At 38.6% G+C, this 21696-nt stretch overlaps 1 protein-coding gene across 1 annotated transcript in view; it reads right to left on the bottom strand.

Moving 5' to 3' along the window:
- ADAMTSL3 (ADAMTS like 3) overlaps window positions 1-21696 on the bottom strand; it is a 584778-nt gene that overhangs the window by 187706 nt on the left and 375376 nt on the right. Inside the window, exons 8-9 of the mRNA XM_043989606.1 lie at window positions 20952-21026; window positions 6662-6819 (exon numbers count right to left, since the gene is read on the bottom strand). Of these exons, the coding sequence (XP_043845541.1) occupies window positions 6662-6819; window positions 20952-21026 (233 nt within the window). The remainder of the gene's footprint in view (window positions 1-6661; window positions 6820-20951; window positions 21027-21696) is intronic.

Below are 21696 nucleotides of genomic sequence, written 5' to 3'. Positions count from 1 at the left end.
ATTTTAAGATGTTCTTTCCCAATTTTCCTCCTGAGTATTCTTCCTCATTCTCCTTTGCTGTCTCTTCATCCAAGTTATGCTAGTAACCATGGGCAACCTCCAAGGCTCTATCCTAGGTCCTCATCTTTTTTTATATACTATCTGGCTTGGTGATTTCATCATCTATCATCATCTATCATCTCTATGCATGATTCCCAGATCTACATATCCAGGCTTAAACTCTTCTAAATTCTAGCCCTAAATAGCAAATTGTCTTTTGGATATTTTGAACGGGATGACCTATGGGTATCTCAAGTACAACATATTCAACATAAAACTCATTGTCTCTCCCTCCAAACCCTCACTTCTTCAATATCTGTGTTTCTGTCAAGGGTACTGCCATCTTCCAAGTCTGCAAGATTCAGAACTTTGGTGTCTTCTTCAATTCCTCATTCACTCACCCCAAATATGTAGTCAATTGCCAAATCTTGTCTTTGCTACACATCTTTCAAATATCTCTGCTTCTCTCTGCTGACACAGTCACAACCTTAGTTCAGGCCCTCATCACCTCTTTTCTAGAGTATTGCATTAACCTTCTAGTTGGGCTCCTTGCCTTAATTTTCTTCCAACTCCAATTCATCCTCTATTCAGCTGTCAAAGTGATTTCCCTAAGCACAGCTCTAATCATGTCACCTCCCTCTGCTCTCCCACATACATTCAATAAACTACAGTCACTTCCTTTTATCTCCAGGATCAAATATAAAATCCTCTCCTTGGCTTTTTTTTTTTTTTTTGGCAGGCAATGGGGGTTAAGTGATTTCCCCACGGTCACACAACTAGTAAGTATCAAGTGTCTGAGGCCGGATTTGAACTAAGGTACTCTTGAATCCAGGGCCAGTCCTTTAACCACTACGCCATCTAGCTGCCCCCTCCTTGGCTTTTAAAACTTCACAATCTGGCCCTTTCCTTCTTTGTCATACAATTTACTTCCCCGCATGTACTCTTTGATCTGCCTCCAGACTCCATGCATTTTCATTGGCTGTTGCCCATACCTGTAATGCTTTTTCCTCACCTATACCTTATGGCTTCCTTCCCTGGCTTCCTTCAAGATTCAGTTCAAATACTACCTTCTGCAGGAGGCATTTCCTGCTCAACCTTCAACCTGCTACCACTAATGCCTTCCCTCTGAGAGAGAGATACATGTATGTGTGTGTTTACATATTTGTGTATATATGTATATGTATATATACATACACAGTACACAATTATATATTTATGTGTATATATATGTACACATGTGTGTCTATATAATCTCAGAGGCTATATACATATAGCCTCTGAGATTTAATATTTATATATTATATATAGTATAACTATATAAGATTTATATATGAGATTTATTTATATAGGAAATTATATATGAGATTTAATGTTTATATTTATATATGGCATATATATAAATAGAAATATAGACATTAAATCTCAGAGGCTATATATATATGGGCCATTTCCAGTCATCCTGATCTATATCTTGCCACTGGACCCAGATGGCTCTGGAGGAGAGAGTGAGGCTGGTGACTTTGCACAGCCCTCCCTCACTTACATCTAATTCATTGCAAGTCATGACATCACCTCCCCATGTCATGGTCCTCTTCTAGAATGAAGGACCAACAATGAAGCTCACACACACACACACACACACACACAGTGTATATAGGTATTCATATGTCATCTCTCCATAGAATAGAGGCCACTTGAGAACAAGGGTTGTGTCTTTGTCTTTCACTGAATCCTTATTGCTTAGCACAGTGCCACAAGATGTTTAAAGTACACATTTGAAACACCAGAAGAATCAAAATTTAGTGAAAACTCAAAGGACTTTTTTTTCTACCAAGACATATTTGGTCCTTTTTTAATTATCCTTATTGCCTGCCTTATTGACATTTCATTGCTCAAGCTGTTGGACTCTTCTTGGCTATCTGGTAGCAACATGAGCAAGCGCACCGCCAGGGGAGTGAATAAAGAGCTAAACTTTCCCTACTCCCCATCAAGTGCTAATCTCATGAGAGCTTTGTGAAGCATCATGGAAGAAACAAATGAGCCATTCAGAAAAATCTGGGAGCAGATAGCAACAGAAATGACAATTTCCATGGATGATCTAACTGAAGAAAGATGGGCCTAGTTTCATATTGGTGCAATTAGGAAAAGATCAAGTGAAATATAGCCCTTTTGCTCAATAGGAAAAAAAATCTGCCTAACTTATCCAGGAAATTGATGAGTCAGTATCCAAGAGATAGGCCAGAAAATTTATTATCTAATAATCATTTACATATAAATCCCCCTACACACAAACACATATTTAAAATCAAGTATTTGCATAGTTATTATCCTTTCTTGGAAAGGGAGGTTATTTATAATAAGAACATACTTGAGCACTGGCTTTAGAGAAACAAACTGATCCGAGGCTCTACTCACTCACTCACTCACTCATGTTCATCTCTATTCTACTGCTAAGTAGAGTATTCTGAAGATGATAAATTCTCTACTCTCAGGATGTCTGATTTGAGTAGCTATGGTGCCCTGGTAAAGTCCCTCACTCCCTCAGCAAGTAAGACATAGTTCACAACAGTTCATTTGTCAAGTTCCACAGATAAAAGGAAGAAATATCTGCTAGGAATTATGCCTGAGTCCTTTCTGTAATTTCCTAACACCACTTAATATAGCTAGGACAAGATGAGTCTCCCTACTTCCTCTGTATGGGCCCTATATTGATTCTTCATCTTTAGACCAGTTCTGCTGGTTAATGAATAAGGGAAAGAGAAAAAGAATAAGATATGAGGCTGAACAGTTTACATGATGATAAATGTGTTTTTCATTTGGATTTAACTGTGCAATATACCAGACTAATCAGAAATGATGAATGGAGGCAAGAAGTGCCTAAAATGAGCACAGGCAGGCCCACTCAATTTCTCAAGAATTGGAAAGAGCTCACCAATTCATCCAGACATCTAGAGGGCACCATTGTGTCAAGGATTGAGAATTAGATCTTGGTTTGAATCTCACTTTAGACATTTAAAAGTTATATAACCAGAGGTCATTTAACCTTGCAGAGTCTCAGTTTGCTCATCTTTTAAAAGGGGGATAATTATATTTCTATTATCTACCTCATAAGTTGTTGCAAAGAAAACTTTGCAAACCTTAGGACACCATACAAATGTGAATTATTTCCTACAATCCCAGTTTATTTAGATCAGTGGTGTCAAACTCAAGGATTCTTGTAAGCCACATACTGACTTAGAAAACCACAAATTGACATTATCTATGTTGCATTGTGTTTTTATCTATTTTGTTAAATATTTCCCAATTATATTTTAATCCAGTTGGGCAGTACTCAGAGTGCTGTGGGCCACATGTTTGACATTTCTAGTTTAGATAGCCTGGCGAGTTCAAAAACCACTACCATCCAAGGGACTTAATCATGCACTTATCTAAAACAGACTAGTTTCTTCCAATTAGGCATATAGCTCTAATGAGAGTCATTGCTCCAGGGGGAAGGAATTAGATAGTGTTGCACTTATAGCCAAGAAATGAGCTCAAATACTGCCTGGGAGACTTAATAACTGAATGACCTTGGGCAAATCACTCCATCTCTTTGAGCCTGTTTTCTAATCTGTACAATGGGCAGGGCTTGATGACCTTTAATGTCCTTTCAAGATTTAAATCTATGATCTAGTCAATCTAATGACATATGAATCTTGTGATACTGTGGATCATCTGGGTATAATTATTTCTATTACCTTTTTAAAAAATTCTATATAAGTCTGGAAATATGAAGGTTGGAGAGAGATGAAAGGTGAATATAAACAGTTGTTTGCCAAATATTGGCTCTACTTTAGTAACAGGCAATTAATTTATGCAGTTTGGGATACCAGTAAAACACATAATCAGATTAAGGCTTGATATACCTGAAAGATCACCACAGCACTCTAGATAAAAAGAAAACCATAACACTCCAGCTGAATAATAATCATCATAATGATAATAACAAGCTAAAATTTATATAGTACCCACTATGTGCCAGGCAGTTTGCTAAATATTTTACAATTATTATCTCATTTGATCCTCACTATAATTTTGCAAGATAGGTGTACCATCTTTTACAGATGAGGAAACTGAGGCATAAGTTAAGTGACTTGCCCAAGATCACACAGATAATGTGTATAAGGCTGGAAGTGCACTTAGATCTTTCTCACTCCAGGCCCAGGACTCTATCCACGGTGCCACCTAAATGCTTGAGTACCATCCTCTTGAGCTGGTACCTGAAGGTGGGGAAAGACATCAGCTGCCCACCAAAGAATAAGTACAGAATAGCCATCTGATCAACCCATTCTGGAGAAACACCACATCTAGACGCTGAGCTACTTGCACTTCCAAACCCAACAGCAGCTGCCCAATGGCAAAATGACCTGCATACCCCAGTCCAGTAATAGCTACCCAGCTCAAAAACAGCAGTGTTCAGTGGCCATCCCACTGGGTCTAGCCAGCTACTGAATCTGGTAAGAAGCCCGGAGGGCAGCCAAAAGACCTGCCTGACTTAGGGAAGCAGAAAACTGGCCTATCCAACTGAAACACCATGCCCTGAGAGGAACAACACCAAATGGCCTGTCTACCACTGAGACTATGCCCTGCAGGGAACTTCATGAAAACCTTCTGGAGAAAGATTGGGCACAGGTTCACTAAGGCTCTGCAGTTGTGAGCTGTGGTGGCCACGTCTGTTCACTACTGTCCCTTAAGAGAATGCCCACTCTTGCTGTCATAGACACTATTTATTTGTGGGACATGGTGCCCCAGATTTAGGGGGAGGGGTAAGGAACGCTTTGTAATTATTCTTCTTTCTCCGCTGTTTGAATAAGTGTCATTGCTAAAGAAATAAGTGAATCTACTAGCTAGCTATTAACCTGCTCTGGTCTCCTCAATTCTAAAAGAGTTTCCCCTTCTCAGTCTAGCCCTTCAAGCTATCATCCTGTCTCTTCCTTGCTGCTAAACTTGAAAAAGTCTTCTATGATAGGTCAATACTGCCACTTCATCAAGACTCCCTCCTTCCTCAGAGCCTTGCAATCAGGTTCTCATCCCCATCACTCTACTGACACTATCCTTTCAAGTAAGCAATGAATCCCTAATCATAAAAAGTCCAATAGCCTATCTTTTCAATCCTTATCCTACTCAATTTCCTTTCAGCTAATGATACTGTTGAGCATCCTTCCTAAAGGACAGTATCTCTCTTGGCCCCAGAGGTACTATGCACTTGGTCTCTCTTGCTGTTTCTTAATCTGCCTCCTATAGTGACTGCTCATTATCTTCACCTGGTTTGTGATGTTCAGAACTGTGGAAGTTTTCTTTGAATCTTCCCTTTACCTTACTTCTTTTATCAAATCAATTGCACAATCCTGTCAATTCTACCTCAGCAACATGTCCTCGCCCTCATGCCAACATTCAAATAAGGCCTTTGTCACTACTTTCCCTATGGTATTGAAAGAGTCTCACAACAGATCTTTTTGTCCTCACTCATTTCCTCCCTAAGCTATTCCTCTTAGCAAGGCCAGAATAATCTTTTGTTAGGCACAGATCATGTCACTCCTCTGCTTAAAAATCATTAGTGGCTCCACAGCTATGACAGTAACCCTAAAATTCCTCTTCCTAGTATTTAAGGGCTTCTCTACTGCTATTTCCCTCTATCGTCCTAACCATATCTCATAATACCCTCTTCCACATATGCTAGTTAACCAGATTTAGGAAATGTGTCCTAGAACACTACAGAAAGACTTCTTTTCAAGTTGAAACTAGACACTTAATTAGTCTGGATTCTGATTAATAATACTATTGGTCAGCATACATATTTTTATTTTTTCCCACCACAAATAGTATGAAATACTTTATAAAATGCTTAGCTAAAATCTGGATAAATTATATTTATAGCATTATAGATATCTATATAACACATATATGTATATACATATAGATTTTTTAAATCTTCCACTCTTTGCCCACTGAATTTTTAACCATCTTTAAAGTCTAATTCAGATACCATCTCATCCTTAAACCCTTTCCTGAATTCCCCTTTTCACACTGACCTCCTTTTGTTTTTTATCTCTCTAATTTATCCATTGTGTAACATTATATCTTGGAATTACCTGTGTTTGCATCTCATCTCCCTACTGAAAAATAAACTCCAGGAAGGAAGGCAAATGGGTCTCATTTAAGCCTTATATATCTCCTAGCAGCCCAGTTATTACATTAAGTATCACATTAAATACTTACTATAGGTTTGTTGAATGAATGAGTCAATGCTAAACTATTTTTACTACGAGAAGAATATGAATTGAATATGAAATTGAAGGGTAGTGTTTGATAAAAGTCATTCCTATAACTGAAGTTTGCCCATAGTTCACAAGGGTTTTAGGACTAAGCAAACAACTACGGTTGTTTATATTTAAATAGGAATAAGGTGACAAATAACAAAACTAGCTTGATGATATACATAGACATATAATATTGACTTGACATATAATTTAACTTGATATATAATATTGACTTGAATAGATTTATGTTATTTGATAGTTCAAAATATATAGAGTACTGTGCTTTACTTATGTTGGAATATTCACAAACAGGTTTATCCTACCTTGAAGATGAAATCTGCTCCCAGAGGTCCTGGAATCTTAAAGGTTTCCCTATCAGATCCCCTCAGAAATTCAACTGTAGTGTTTTCTATAATAAAAACTCCAGGGGCAGCAAAGCTGTGCTCTCCTTTGCTTCCTTGAAGGGTTTTTGATTCAATAACTAAAAAGAAAACATTGAAATAAGTTCAATGATTTAAAAAAGCTGTTTTAAAATGGCTTCTTGTAAACAGTGACAGCAATTAGCAACAACTTGTGAAATTATTTTATTATCCAGAAACAATTATACATTCATAAACCCTACCCTGTGCCATGCACATAAATATGTAAATTCTTCTCTTTGAGGGGTTTTTGTTCCCACCACCATAAATGAACAGTTTCATTTTTGAAGTCTATTTACTGGTTCATTGTTTTAGAGATATCTGTTACCTAATTTGTCAATAAGCAGCCAAAGAGCTCAGTAGAATGCATTATTCAGTGTAATGTGTTGATGGTACATGTATATGTGTGTAGATATATATTATACATGTGGTTAACATGGTCACAATAACATAACAATTAGGAAAAGGTTATAATGCAATAATCATGGTGCAGACTGACTGAGAAAATGCTCTAGATAACCCATCTAGAACTTGCTTTTAGAATGACACTGAACAGATTTCAGAGAGACCATGAACTGACCTAGGAGTCAGGAAACCATGAATTCAAATCATGCTGAAGATACTTAGTAGGTGCGTAACATTATGTTTGTCTGACTTTCCTTATCTGTAAAATGGGGATAACAATAGCACATTCCTCCAAGGGTTGATATGAGTGAGCATAAAATGAAATGATATTTTGTAAAGCACTTCGAAAACCTTAAAGTGTTTTGTAAATGCTAGTTGTTGTCATTGTTTTCACTAACCTTTAGCTAAAATTTAGCATTTCATTCAATTATAATGTAGGTAACAAACTTTTTTTTTTCTGAGAAAAGGTTCATAGGCTTCATCAGACTGCCAAAGGAGTCTATAACCCAAAAAAGGTGAAGAACCCCTGGTCTAAATAAATACAGGCAGACCTGCAGTAAAAAGGGCAAAGTGTGGAGAGCTGTCCCAAGAGATCAAGTACTTGTCAATTTCTTTTAATGCAATCTATTGCCCATGGCATTTGACAGATAAGTGAATGAACTAATATACTAACTTCTTTCCTTCAACAAGACTTGTGCAGAGAGCATGAATTCAGATTTTTCAGCAGCTGCTTTTAGGGAGCATTTGGTGAGGGAAGATGAGACAAAAAGGCAGAGCAAAACAAATGGAGCAGCCTTTCAGTTATGAACCCTTCTCTTTTACCTGGTCAAATTTGGGTCGTGAATGTCCTTAATTGACTCAGGGATGTGTGCCAGAGCCAGCACAAACAGTTCAAGGGATTGCTAAAATTTTCAATGTGAGCATTTATGCCTCAGAAATTAGTAAGCTATTCAAATCAGGGCTTGCTTTTTTGATTTTGATGATTGCCTAAACTTAAGGAAGTGTAGGAGAAAATGTTAATAAGGCAGATTAAATCTAAAAGTGTGTCCTGCTACATTCCTCCCCTGTGGACCTGATTATTAAACTTTTGGGCAGCTAGGTAGTACAGTGGATAGAGACCTGGACCTGGAGTCAGGAAGACCAGAGTTCAATTCTGGCCTAAGACATCTACTAGCTCTGTGACCCTGGGCAAGTCACTTAACCTCTGAATGCATTAATCTACTGGAGAAGGAAATGGCAAACCATTCTAAAATCTTTGTCAAGAAAACCCCAAATGGGATCACAAAGAGTCTGACCTGACTGAACAACAACAATTTATTTATTCAGCACTGCCCTGACTCTGAGAGAAACAAAGCTGAGAAATAAGGTAATTGCCTGGGTGGCTTAGCCCAAAATAAGCTGTTTGCCTCAAATAGCCTGAAATTGTGGAGAAAGAGGACTTTTGCTTCTTCCCATCCAAATGATTCTCTTTATTCTTAATTTTATTTCACTTCATAGACAGCTCATGTTGAGAGAGGTAGTGTGGGGCAGGGGGAAAAAGTATTTGAATGCAAACCAAGAGATCTCAGTTCCAGTTCCAACTCTTGCCACTATATATGATCTTGAATAGGTCACATGACCTCTCAAGGCTTCAATTTCATCATCTATAAAATGAGCAGATAGGAATAAATGAACTCACTTTGGGGGGGGGGCAGGGAAATGAGGATTAAGTGACTTTCCCAGAGTCACACAGCTAGTATCAAGTGTCTAAGACTAGATTTGAACTCAGGTCCTCCTGAATTCAGGTGCAGTGTTTTATCCACTGCACCACCAAGCTGCCCCATAGGGCAAGTGCTTTATACACTGTGCCACCTAATTGCCCCATGAACTCACTTTTTTTAAATAAATAAAAGTATTTTTATTTTTTTCCAGTTACATATAAGGATAGTTTTCAACATTTGTTTTCAAAGGATTTTTAGTTCCAAATTTTTCTCCCACCCTCCCTTCCCTCCCTCTTCCCCAAGACGAAAAGCAGCCTGATATAGGTTATATATGTACAATCACATTAAACATATTTCTGAATTAGTCATCTCATGAAAGAAAAATGAGAACACAAGGGAAAAACTTCAAAAAAGAAGGAAAAAAAACCCAGCCCCAAAATAGAAACAGTATGGTTCAATCTGCATTCATAATCCAGTTCTTTTTTTTTTCTGGATGTTGAGAACATTTTCTATCATGAGTTCTTTGAAACTGTTTTGGATCATTGCACTGCTGAGAAGAGCCAAGTCCATCACCATTGTTCATCACACAATGTTGCTGTTACTGTGTACAACGTTCTCCTGTTTCTGCTCCTCTCAGTCAGCATCAGTTTATGTAAGTCCTTCCAGGTTTCTCTGAACTTCTCCTGCTCATTGTTTCTTATAGCACAATAGTATTCCATTACATTCATGTACTACGATTTATTTAGCCATTCCCCAATTGATGGTCATCCCCTCAATTTCCAATTTTTTGCCACCACAAAGAGAGCTGCTATAAATACTTTTGAACATGTGGGGCCTTTTCCCTCTTCTATGATCTCTTTGGAGTACAGACCTAGCAGTGGTACCACTGGGTCAAAGGGTATGAACAGTACCATAGCCCTTTGGGCATACATGAACTCACTTTTTTTTTGGTTTTTGTTTTTTGTTTTTTGTTTTTTTGCAGGGCAATGGGGGTTAAGTGACTTGCCCAGGGTCACACAGCTAGTAAGTGTCAAGTGTCTGAGGCCGGATTTGAACTCAGGTACTCCTGAATCCAGGGCCGGTGCTTTATCCACTGCGCCACCTAGCCGCCCCCGTGAACTCACTTTTAACTCTGACTTCTTATGACTGATTAAATGTAATTTTGCTATTCCTTATAGATCCTGACAAAAAAAAATACCAAGCCTGACATCTGTAGCGAAGTCGCTAGGATACAGAAAAATGAAAAGCTAGGAATACAGTCTTAAAGGTTTTGCATTTATATACTGCTTTCTTTTGTTGGATTTCTCTCTGCTACTGTGGCTGCCACAGGAATTCCAGAGAGCTTGGTGCTAAATCCACAAAAGACTGTAACCTTTTGCATGCATCGCTGGTTATCACTGACAGAAAGGCAGAGAATGTTTCTGGGAAAAATCAAGAGATAGAAGTGAGCTACTGATTTGGAGAATTTATTAGAGGGGTCTGAAGTAGGCTGGTTACTTTCAAGCACACAAAAACCAGCTGCTTTGAGGCAATGACCTTGAAATCAAAGTCTGGAATAAAGCCCTGACCATATTAGATATTTGGAAAGTATAAGACAAAGTACTTTTTTTTTTTCTAGTCCCCATGAGGTTCTTTGAAAGGCGATGGTGAGGTAGTGGAAAGTGTTCTAAATTTAGTGATAGAGGACATGGGTTCAAGAGCTGGGTCTGAATCTCAGCTTCCTTATCTCTAAAATGGGAACAATTATACTTGTACTACCTGCTTCACAGGTAGTTGTGAGGATAAAATGAGATGGGGGTGGGGAATAAATAATTTATAACCACAAAATGCTAAAAAATAATTCACTGGCATTAAATCTTTTTTCCCCCTAGATCCATGATTTCCAGAATGTGGGGAAGTCTTGCTACAGAAACTATCTTGTATCTTGCAGTCTCATAGACTTGCTCAGGGTACCTTACAAGTTAAACAATTTGCTGAGAGTCACAGGGTATCAGTGTCAGAAGAATGACTTGAAGATGAAAACCACCTGCTTTCTATGATACCACCCTGCTAGTTTAAAATGTAATGAGTGAAAAATTAGTACAGAGATTAGGTTCAAGGGGAAAGAAAATGGGAAAAGGCTGATAAGGAAGAAGAATGCCCACAAAAGGAAAAAAGTTATAAGGGAAAACTGTCTTCAGGTAAAATTAGGTATCTAACTAGAATCACACAATGTCCAAATACTCAGTCAAAATCTACTCAGATAGGTGATAGACAACATCCAGACTTTGTTAAATGTTTCTCTCTTGTTCTTGCTCTCACTTATGTCACACATCTACATACCCCCCCCACACACACACATACCCCAACCCCTTAAGTCACTACTTCCCTAGTGACTCCATGAATGGGGGCCAGCAAGGTGAGGGCATGTGAAGGGGGCTTTAAGGAGCAGGGAGAAAAGTGCTGTGAAGTTTGTAGCCTGGGTCCAGTTTGGGTTTTGTTTTCATCATTTGGCTTCATTATTTCATTGAGGGCAAAGACCATTTCTTTTTGGTGTTGGAATCAATCCCCTCTGCTAAGCATAGTTCCTGATAGGGATACAGCAGGCACTTCATAGATAGGTGCTGATAGAACTGAATGAAATGATGAGCACTAAAGCACATTCTTCAATTTAGATAACAGCGACAGACAGACAGACAGAGAGACAGACAGATGGGCACACTGCTGCTCTCCATCACTGGCTCAGACCACTGACTGATTTATGCTGGTTGGGTTGGGGGTTGGAAGGGAAGCATCTCTGTGCCAAAGAACCCCGAAGTTTTCCATTACTGAAATCACAAACTCTCATGCTGGCTATAGGAGGTGGAGGGCAGTAGAGTTTTGATTTCCAATTGTATTCACGAATAAACTGAGTCAAAGAGTGAAATTATTTGTTCAGATTCTCTCAGACTGAGGTCATGAATACAAATTACTCAATCAATTCAGCTTCAATAAAACCATTTCACTTGAAATTAAAGCAGTTCAGATGCTGAGATGAGATTTCCTATGACTATGTTTTAATGGGGGTGATTTTGCAGGTCCCTAGCCCCTTGTGCCTCTTGAAATTAATGATGAGATTGCTTTTTTATAATAAATCTGAATTGAAGACCATGGGATTACCATTATACTGAGGAAGTTCTACTTTACTAGAGCCAGGCACACCCCAATTCCCCAGGCTTTGTGTTTCAATTAACATCTGTTTCTAACCTTACCGCCGTGTTTACTTTTTAGTTAGTTTCTAGAGTCAAGAGCCTAGGTTACTGGGGCCAGATGGTCATTTAGGAAGATGACAAGAGGGGCAAACCAGAGACAGCCTCTCCGGCTGGTATCAAGAAGTAAAGATCGACATAAAATCAACCCATAAATTCCTCCACAACTGAATAGGCAATTGAGTGATTATCCTCCCTTTACCCCATACCCAAACTTCTCAGGTTTCTCTCTCATGATGTTTTTCCCCATGCTACCTTTGGTTTTGTGGGGGTCATCTCCAATTGTCCTGATAACCTATCTTGCCACTAGAGGACAGAGTGAGGCTGGTCACTTTGCACAACTCTCCCTCATTTAAATCCAATTCATTGCAAGTCATGACATCTGTCATGGTCCTCTTCAAGAATGGACAAACAACCACCACCACCACCTTTGGTGTTGTAGAAATTCGGATTGGGGGGGGGGCAGCTAGGTGGCGCAGTGGATAGAGCACTGGCCCTGGAGTCAGGAGGACCTGAGCTCAAATCCAGCCTCAGACACTTGACACTTACTAGCTGTGTGACCCTGGGAAAGTCACTTAACCCCAATTGCCTCACAACAACAACAACAAAAAGACAGATTGGGGGACTAGTAGGTGAGAAGACCGTAGAGAGGAAAAAAAAAAGCCCAAGATAAACTAGACTAAATTCAATGAAATCCTTTCTTAGGCTTCCAAATATTTACCTGCTGAAACAGCTGCATTAAAAAAATGATTAATGGGAAAATTTAGACTAACATCTTCTTGCTTTAGAGATATTTATTTATAAAGAGACAAAGAAGGTATCACTTCAAACTTTCCTGTGCAGAATATTTTGCTAAGAAAAATAAGTTAGTTAGATCTTTCCCAAGAGGCCCTTTTGTATTCTATGATTATAGTAAAATTATTTCTAATTTAATAAGTTTATTAACTTTTTAATTAATAATTATAGAATTTGTATACATTTATCATATTGCTATTACAATTTTTTCATGTGATATAGGTATATGGATGTCCCTTGTAGAGACAATGCAGGACCTAAGTTGTCACTTCACTATTTTCTTTTTCTTTTTCTTTTTCTTTTTCTTTTTTTTGGTGAGGCAATTGGGGTTAAGTGACTTGCCCAGGGTCATACAGCTAGTGTTAAGTGTCTGAGGCCAGAAGTGAACTCAGGTCCTCCTGAATCCAGGGCTGGTGCTCTATCCACTGAGCCACCTAGCTGCCCCCATCTCTTCACTATTTTAAATGTCACAGTCATAGACTCAGAGCTGAAAGGAAGAAAGGAATCTCAGAGATTACCTAGTCTAACTCCTCATTATATAAGTGAGGAAAAGGAGGCCCAGGTAAATCAAGTGACTTTTCTAGGGCATCCTACGTAACAGCAGGATTTGAAACCAGATGCTTTGAATTTTAAGTTGGTAGTGCTCCTTCTGTGTACCACATTGCCACCCAAATCATTATACTTAAATACATCAAAGATGTATGGCTCACTGGTGTGGGCACTATCTTCACCAAAACAGAGGGTAACTTCTGTAAAATGAGGGGATTGGTTTAAATAATCTTTAAATTCTTTTCTGTCTTTGACATTTTATGACTGGTAGACTATCTTTTTCTTCTTTAGAGGTTTTGTAAGAAAGAAGGAAAGAGAGAGGGTAGAGGGGAGGGGGAGAGAGAAAAGAAGGAAGAAAAAGAAAAAGGGAGGGAAAGAGTGAGGGAGAGTGAGAGTACACATGAGAGAGAGACAGAGAGACAGAAAGAGAGACAGAAAGAGAGACAGAAAGAGAGAGAGAGAGAGAGAGAGAGAGAGAGAGAGAGAGAGAGAGAGAGAGAGAGAGGGAGAGAGAAAGAGAGAGACCGGGGTGGGGTGGGGTAGAGAGGAGAGAGAAGAGAGAAGGGAGGAGAGAGGAGAGAAGAAAGAAACCAAAAGGCTAAGTTGGAGCCAAGTTGCTAAGAAACAGAAAAATGAAAAGCTAGGAAAACAAACTTAGAGGTTTTGCATTTGGAGGCCTTAGTAGATCATCTCTGTGAGTTCTTGATATAGCCAAGAAAAATTATCACTGAGTAGCCTTTTGTTCATAACGCTCTCTGGACTTAACTGGGCTGGTCCTCAAACATGGCTGTGCCCCTACTCTAATCCTTTCCAGCTTTGTAGAATCGGTTGTGCTCCACTGATTTGGTCTTTGCAAATCCACAATGAGTAATGGAAGTAGGACTTTAGTAGAGGCATGCATAGGCATATCATTATTGCCTGTTTTTATGATATGTTATTTGTAATATCTACTGTATGATTTATTTAGTGTTGGAATGGCTAGGTGGCATTTGTAATTAAGAAGACTTGAATTCAAATCCTGTCTCACATTTATTAGCTGTGTAACCCTGGGCAAATCATTTAACTTTTTTTGCTCTCAATTTCCTCACCCATAAAATAAGAAGAATAAAGAGTACATGAGAAGATAAATTTCTTAGTGAGAAATCTCCCTCTACCAATGCAGCTCATAACTGCTCTGCAACTTAGTCTTAGAGAGTTTCCTAGGGCATTGAGAAATTAAGTCACTTACCCAGGCAAAATAGTCACTATTTGTCAGGGGTAAGACTCGAACATGGGGCTTCCTGACAGTAAGACAGGTCTCTATACACTATGATATGTGGCCTCTCTTGTGTTTTGTTTTGTTTTTTGGTGAGGCAATTGGGGTTAAGTGACATGCCCAAGGTCACACAGCTAGTGAGTGTCAAGTGTCTGAGGCCGAATTTGAACTCAGGTCCTCCTGACTCCAGGGCCCGTGCTCTATTCACTGCTCCACCTAGCTGCCCCATGTGGCCTCTCTTAATACAGGGTGGGCCTAAGGCAGCAAGGTGGCACAGTGGATGGAGCACCAGCCCTGGATTCAGAGGACCTGAGTTCAAATCTGACCTCAGAAACTTCACTTACTAGCTGTGTGACCCTGGGCAAGTCACAACCCTAATTGCCCTGCAAAAACCCCCACAAAACAAAACAAAAAAAACACAGGGTGGGCCAAAAGTCACGAAGTCACAAAGGGGTTTCAATATTTAATAACTTCTTTATTTTTTGTTCTAAATTTACAATATCATAGCATCATATATAGTATATGTGGGAACTAAATAAATATACATATATATGAAATAAGGAAAAATAATTTTCAAAAAGTTATTAAAACATCAGACCTTTTTGTGACTTTTGGCCCCTCCTGTATTATTCCTATGAAAAAGATTATGTTTTCTGACCCTCTTTAAACAATGTGCTAGGAGAATGGCAGAGAAGAGCTGTCTATATACTGGTTAGTTGCTATAATGGATCCACCTTAAAATATACCCCAGTACTTGGGACAGCTAGGTGGTACAGTGGATAAAGCACTGGCCCTTAATTCAGGAGGACCTAAGTTCAAATCTGGCCTCAGACACTTGTTACTTACTAGCTGTGTGACCCTGGGCAAGTCACTTAACCCTCACTGCCCTGCCCCCCCAAATGAATGAATGAATGAATAAATGAATAAAATATACTCCAGTACTTAATTTGATAGAGCTGTGGTTTCATGAATGTAAGCACTGTCTCCAATAATTCCAATTGAAATTCACCAATTCCCTTTTCTCCTACCTTTTATCCAAATCCTTCCACAAATTCTCTATAGGAGCTTCACTCAATGTGTGTGTGGGCCTTCTTTGAGTTCTTGTTAGATTATATGAATCTCATTAGTAGTAATTAATACTCTTTGTGGGCATTCAAAATGGTCCTGCCTCATATTTAAACCCATTCTCTGGCAAATGGTGTTGAAGCAATTGGATTATTATTATAATTATACTATAACAACTTATAACATAATATTATTGCTTCTATTAGTCATCATTGTAGGATCATAGATCTAGAGCTAGATGGGATTTAAGAGACCATCTAATCCAATCCTCTCATTAAAGGAGGAAGCTGAGGCACAGGAGGCAGTGACGTGCCTAAGATTATGCAATGAGTTTGTGCCAGAAGTACACTTCTACCCCCAGTTCTCGATTTCAAAGCTGGTGTTTTTTCCATTGGACTATGCTGACCCATATGCAAAGATTAGGTATTTTCCCCTATGAGAAACATTGTTCTTAATTAAAAGGGCAGCAGCCAAGTCACATAGAAGCAGACCCTTCAGCTGCTAACATAATAAAAAACTACATCTAGAAATTAAAATGAAAAAATAAGGAATGTGAAGGAGATGGAGTTCTAAAAAAACAAGTCAAATAAATACCTACTCCTTTATTTTTGCAGCTAGGTGGCACAGTGGATATAGTGTTGGCCCTGAAGTCAGGAAGACCTGAGTTCAATTCCCACCTCAGATGCTTACTAGTTGTATGACCCTGGGCAATCATTTAACCCTGTTTGCCTCAGTTTCTTCATCTGTAAAATGTGCTGGAGAAGAAAAGGCAAACCACTCCATTTTCTCTCCCAAGAAAACCCCAAATTGGGTCACAAAGAGTCAGATGTGACTAAAACAATTCAACAACAACAAAACTCTTTTATTTGGAAGTTTAGACATTTTTCCAAACTGTTTTGTAAAGCAGATCATTTGTATTTCCTAGTAAAGAAGCACAGTATCCATAAATATTTCAGGGGAACTACAAGAGAAGCCAAAACAAAGGTCCTTCTAAGCAAAGGGGTCTGTCACCCATGGGCAACAGAGTAGAAAAGTGGACACAACATGGGCTCTAGAGTTAAAGGACCTCGACTTAAGTCCTGTGTCTGATGCTTACCTCCCATAGGACCTTGGGCAAGTCACTAATAGGACCCAGATCTTCTCATCCATAAAATAAAAGCATTGGACTAAATGGTTTTTTGAGCTCCCTTTTAGTTCGAGGGCTATGGTGAATCCTATGAAATAGCAACATTTTGGAGCCTTGTCTTCAGGGCAGTAGAACCCAAAGTGTGTCTGATAAGGTAATGAGATTGTTTGAGATGGCAAATAAAACTATGAGGCTATATATATGTATATGTGTGTGTATGTATGTATGTATATATATATATATGTGTGTGTGTGTATGTGTATATATATATGAGGCTATATACATACATACATATATATGTATACACACACACACACACACACACACACACACACACACACACACACACACACATATATATATATATCTCCAAATGAGGACTAGCCTTCAAAATAACCACCTCAGGAGGCTAGAAACTTATTTCAATGTGGACATTACTTGGTCCTCTTTAGAAGCTTCAGAGACAGTTTACAAGCCCCAAGAAAATCTCTCCTTACTTTATAGGCACACTTTGCATTTTAACCCCTAAACACATTATGTTTGCATAGTAGTCTCCTCCCAGTAGAATATAACTGCCACCATTCAAATTACACTCCTCTGGATCTGTTTGAGGACAAAGGTCTCAGTTCCCCTTCCCTCTGGCAGACAGGTCATACGGTCCTGAGCTGGTCTCAACTAGGTCCTCTCCCAGGAGGATTGAAGAAATGTCCCTGTGTCCCCTCCCCATTACCTAAGAACTCAAAGAATAACTATGGAAATTAACGTTAAGAATACTGCTTTCTGGTTAGCTAGCTTTCCAGAGTTGATTGTAGCCCTTAAATAATCTGGCCAGTGATGAACAAGGGGAGGGTCCATCTCGAGTTGGGGACTAGAGATTAAAAAGGGGCCTGTGAGCCCTCACTCTTCCACACTTACATTTGCTCACTTGCTGGCTGTAGCAGTTATTTGCAAGTGTCCATTCTTGTGAGAATGAAAATAAATGAGCCTTTGACACATGGTGGCTGAGTTCCAGAGAATTATTGAGCAGTCGTCCTTTTCCTCTCACATTATTCTGTTCATTTCCAAACAAGTACGGCTGATATTTATAGAGACCTTTAAAATTTTCAAATCACTTTCCCTACATTATCTTCTCAGCCTCCAAACAACTCATGGCAGGTATTATTATCTCCAATTTACAGATGAGGTTAAGTGACCTTCCCAGAGGTGAATCTTGAACCGGAGTCCAGCACTCTACCCACAATACCATACTATCTTCCAAGTAATTAGGACTCCTCAAATAATAGATACATATGGGGTAGTTATGCTGATTTTCTAGGATATGGAGCCTCACTTTTCTGTTTTAAATAAATGTAGATAATTATAGTTAATAGTTATTGCCTCACCTCATTGAACAGATTTGTGTCTCAATGACTTTTGGCTACTTCCATTTGGAAGTAGCAAGGAGGATATTGACCTGCTCTAGTCTGGAAGTCTCAAAAGAGAATTCCAGAAATGCTTTGACCAATTACAAGGTAGAATCAACAGAATAAGTATGTATTGCCTCTGAAGATGGCCGCTTGGGAAAGGGACAATATTAATTTGGAAATAAGTTTGAATTTTGTTTGTTTAACAAAAGCAACTGCATAACTTTATGATAACAATTTGTCTAATGAAACTAAAGGTGTGAAAGGACTTTCTGGTCCATTCATTGCTCATGGCCCCGGCATCATTAAATTTCTTTTGCTTTCCAAATTTAAATTATACCACATACAGGATTTCCTTAAGTTCTCTTCCAGTTCATTAACTACCTCATTATTGCCTTCAAATGTTTTCTAACAATTCCCTACTGTTCTAATAAAGGAGGGACTCACAGCTGGGAGAACTTTAAGTGAAACACTTTAAATGGAAACCTTTGACAAAGGGCAATTCTATTCAGAATTTGGGTCCAGTTTCCAAAAATCCCAATGAATTTAGAAACCACTAAGAAGACAGCAACCAAGGATTTTGTTCCTGATAAGAAATTACTTAGAAAAATAGTACCAAATAAAAGCTGACCCAGAAAAGAATGCCTTAATTACTGGACTTCTTACTTAAAAATAAATCTGATTCTTTATCCCAAAGGGTAACCCCCAAGCAGGGAATTTTTTCCTTTTGGTAATAGGGACAGTAAAACTTTGAGGATGGTTGTTTGGACTGAAATTGTTATAGTTGCCCAAGCTCCTTTGAGGTATAAGGCTGTTCTTTCCAAGAAAAGAAAGCAAAGGAGATTAGATAGCTATTCCTGGGGTCTCTGATAGGTTCTGAGATTTTTTTTTTTTTTGAGCTGTTCATTTTGAGAGTAGTTGAAGAAAAGCCTCTTTCTTAGCAGAAGGACTATACAACAGTATATGTTTTGTAACAATTATATGTTATACAACAGTAAGAATTGTCTAGAAGACTGCATATTGAATTGTAACATCTTTGTTTTACATATGAGAAAACTGAGAATTAGAGAGGTCCAGTACTCACAACACAGAGCCTGGCACAGAGTAGGCGCTTAATAAATGATGACTGAAATTGAATTCAGTGAAGACCAAAGTCACTTAGGTGAATAAGGAAGAATCTGAACCTAAGTCTGTTGATTCCACATCCAGTGTTCTTTCCAATGTACCATTCTGCCTCTCAGTCAACCAGGATCCCCCTTACCACATGCTCTCAGGGGCTAGGTGCACATTCTGGAAGCCCCCAAAAACTGAAAAGGCTTCAAGTAAGCACCTAGAAATAGCCTTTATATGTTGTAACGATTGGAATGACGCCACCTGCTGGAGACTTACTGTAGAAGAGTTCTGCCCATGAAGCGAAGGTCTTTGAGGGCAAGACCAGGAGTCTTTTCTTTGGTGTCAGGAAGTGACGCGGGCTAGTGGGAGGAGGAAGGAAGAGACTGGCGCTCAGTCTCGCGCTCTTTCTTTTGGACTCTGGTGGAGAGCGGAGCTAGAAATGCTCTCTCCCTTTAATAGATAGAAATCTAGGCCTTTCTCTCTCTCTTTACCAAATTCTTATTCTCCTTAATAAATGCTTAAAAGTCTAACACTTGCTAAAGCTTATAATTTATTGGCGACCACTCATTAGATATTTTAGACAGTTTAGCTAGAATTTTAGCCCTTAACAATGTCTTTCCCCCCTCCCCCCAGGACCAGTCTAAATTCAAAGAGGCCTTTAGCCAGAAGGATTGGTCACTGATGATGAAAGGTTTTGGTCATTAAACCTCCTCAGGATTCTCATTGTCCTCATCTTCATCTTTGTCTCATTTCTCCACCATTTTCTTCTCCCACCAGTTATTGACATTTATATGGGGCTTTAAAGGTGGGAAAACCATTCTCTCTCTCTCTCTGTATATATATATATATATATATATATATATATATATACACTCACTCCTTTGAGCTTCTCAACAATACTGAAGTAGTTAGTACTATTCTTCCCATTTTACAGATGAGGAAACCATAGCTCAGAGAAATGAAGTGACTTGCCCAGAATTCCACAGCTGCTCTAGTGCAGACAGTGTGATACATGAAGGGTTCATCAACATTGATGAAATCACAGATCCCTGAAATTTAGAAGTAATGCTTACCAGAATGAACACATCTGTGATGGAAAGAAACTGATCGATTTGCAAGTGAGGTTTCCCTTATAAAGCTAGAACTTAATATATAGCCCCATATTTTTAAATTATGTTTTTTAAAGTGCATACTTTATACTACTATGATTAGTGAAGCAATCTAGGAAAGCTGCTTTCCACCTCAAAACGAAGAGAGCCCTGTGCTCCATCAGGGGTTTAGGCTCACAGTCTGGCAGCCAGAGATACTTTAAGGAACTGATTCCAACTTCAACACAACAAATCTGGATGGAAAATTCTTAGAATGGTTCCAAGGACTTTGTTTACTTTCTACATCCCCACTGGTTAGTATCACATCTACGAAAAGCATTCTTCTATATTCCACAGACGTAAATAATACAAGAGTGTGGGTTGTTTTTTTTTTTTTTAAGAGGGATTTCATTCTACTCTGGTTTAGAAATAAACACAAGGTGCACATCTTATAAAAGACATATTTACAGAGGTGTGCTGGTCCTTTCACAGTAATCCTCACACTTCGACTCCCCAGTGGAACAGCAATCACATTTTCTTCCCCTAAGAGGAAACAATAAGAGAGTTGTAGTGAGAACAGAGTGTGATAGGAATGTTAAGACACAAAACTCAATTAAAAACTCATTCTTGTGTTTCACATTTTAATTTAAAATGGGTTTTTACTATATTCCATTTAATTTCAAAATAGTTAATCAATCAACTAATCAAGTAGTTTTTCCATTGCCTACTATATGCCCTGTACTGATTGACACATTGGGGGATACAAAGACAAAAATGAAAGACTTCCTGCCTTCGAGGGACTTACGGTCTATTAAGAGAGATCATACATGAACATATTTAGTATGGTGTCCCTGCTAGACTTCAATGAGTTGAAGGTCATAAGGGGAAAGCACAAAGACAATGAAATGAGAAGTAAAGTGAATTTACCTGTGGTCACATGACTAGTAAGAAGTAAAACCATATCTTCTGGCTCAAAGGTCATCATTCTATACAACTAGTCCCACTTGAAGGGTCAAAACAATTAAATTGTTTTGGAAAAAAACACACAAGAGTAACAACCTTGGAAGTCATTTTTGAGTAAGTAGTGGGAAATTATATTTTATAAGCCCAAACAACTCAAATATCAAGAACAAATTAGTTACATATTTATATTCTATGGATTCCATCTGAATTTATTTTGCAATCTTTGGACTGACTTAAGGATCTGCTCAGT

The sequence above is a fragment of the Dromiciops gliroides genome, chromosome 2, assembly GCF_019393635.1.
Source record: "Dromiciops gliroides isolate mDroGli1 chromosome 2, mDroGli1.pri, whole genome shotgun sequence".
NCBI classification, from domain to species: Eukaryota; Metazoa; Chordata; class Mammalia; order Microbiotheria; family Microbiotheriidae; genus Dromiciops; species Dromiciops gliroides.
This window is presented reverse-complemented; position numbering and strand designations above follow the sequence as displayed.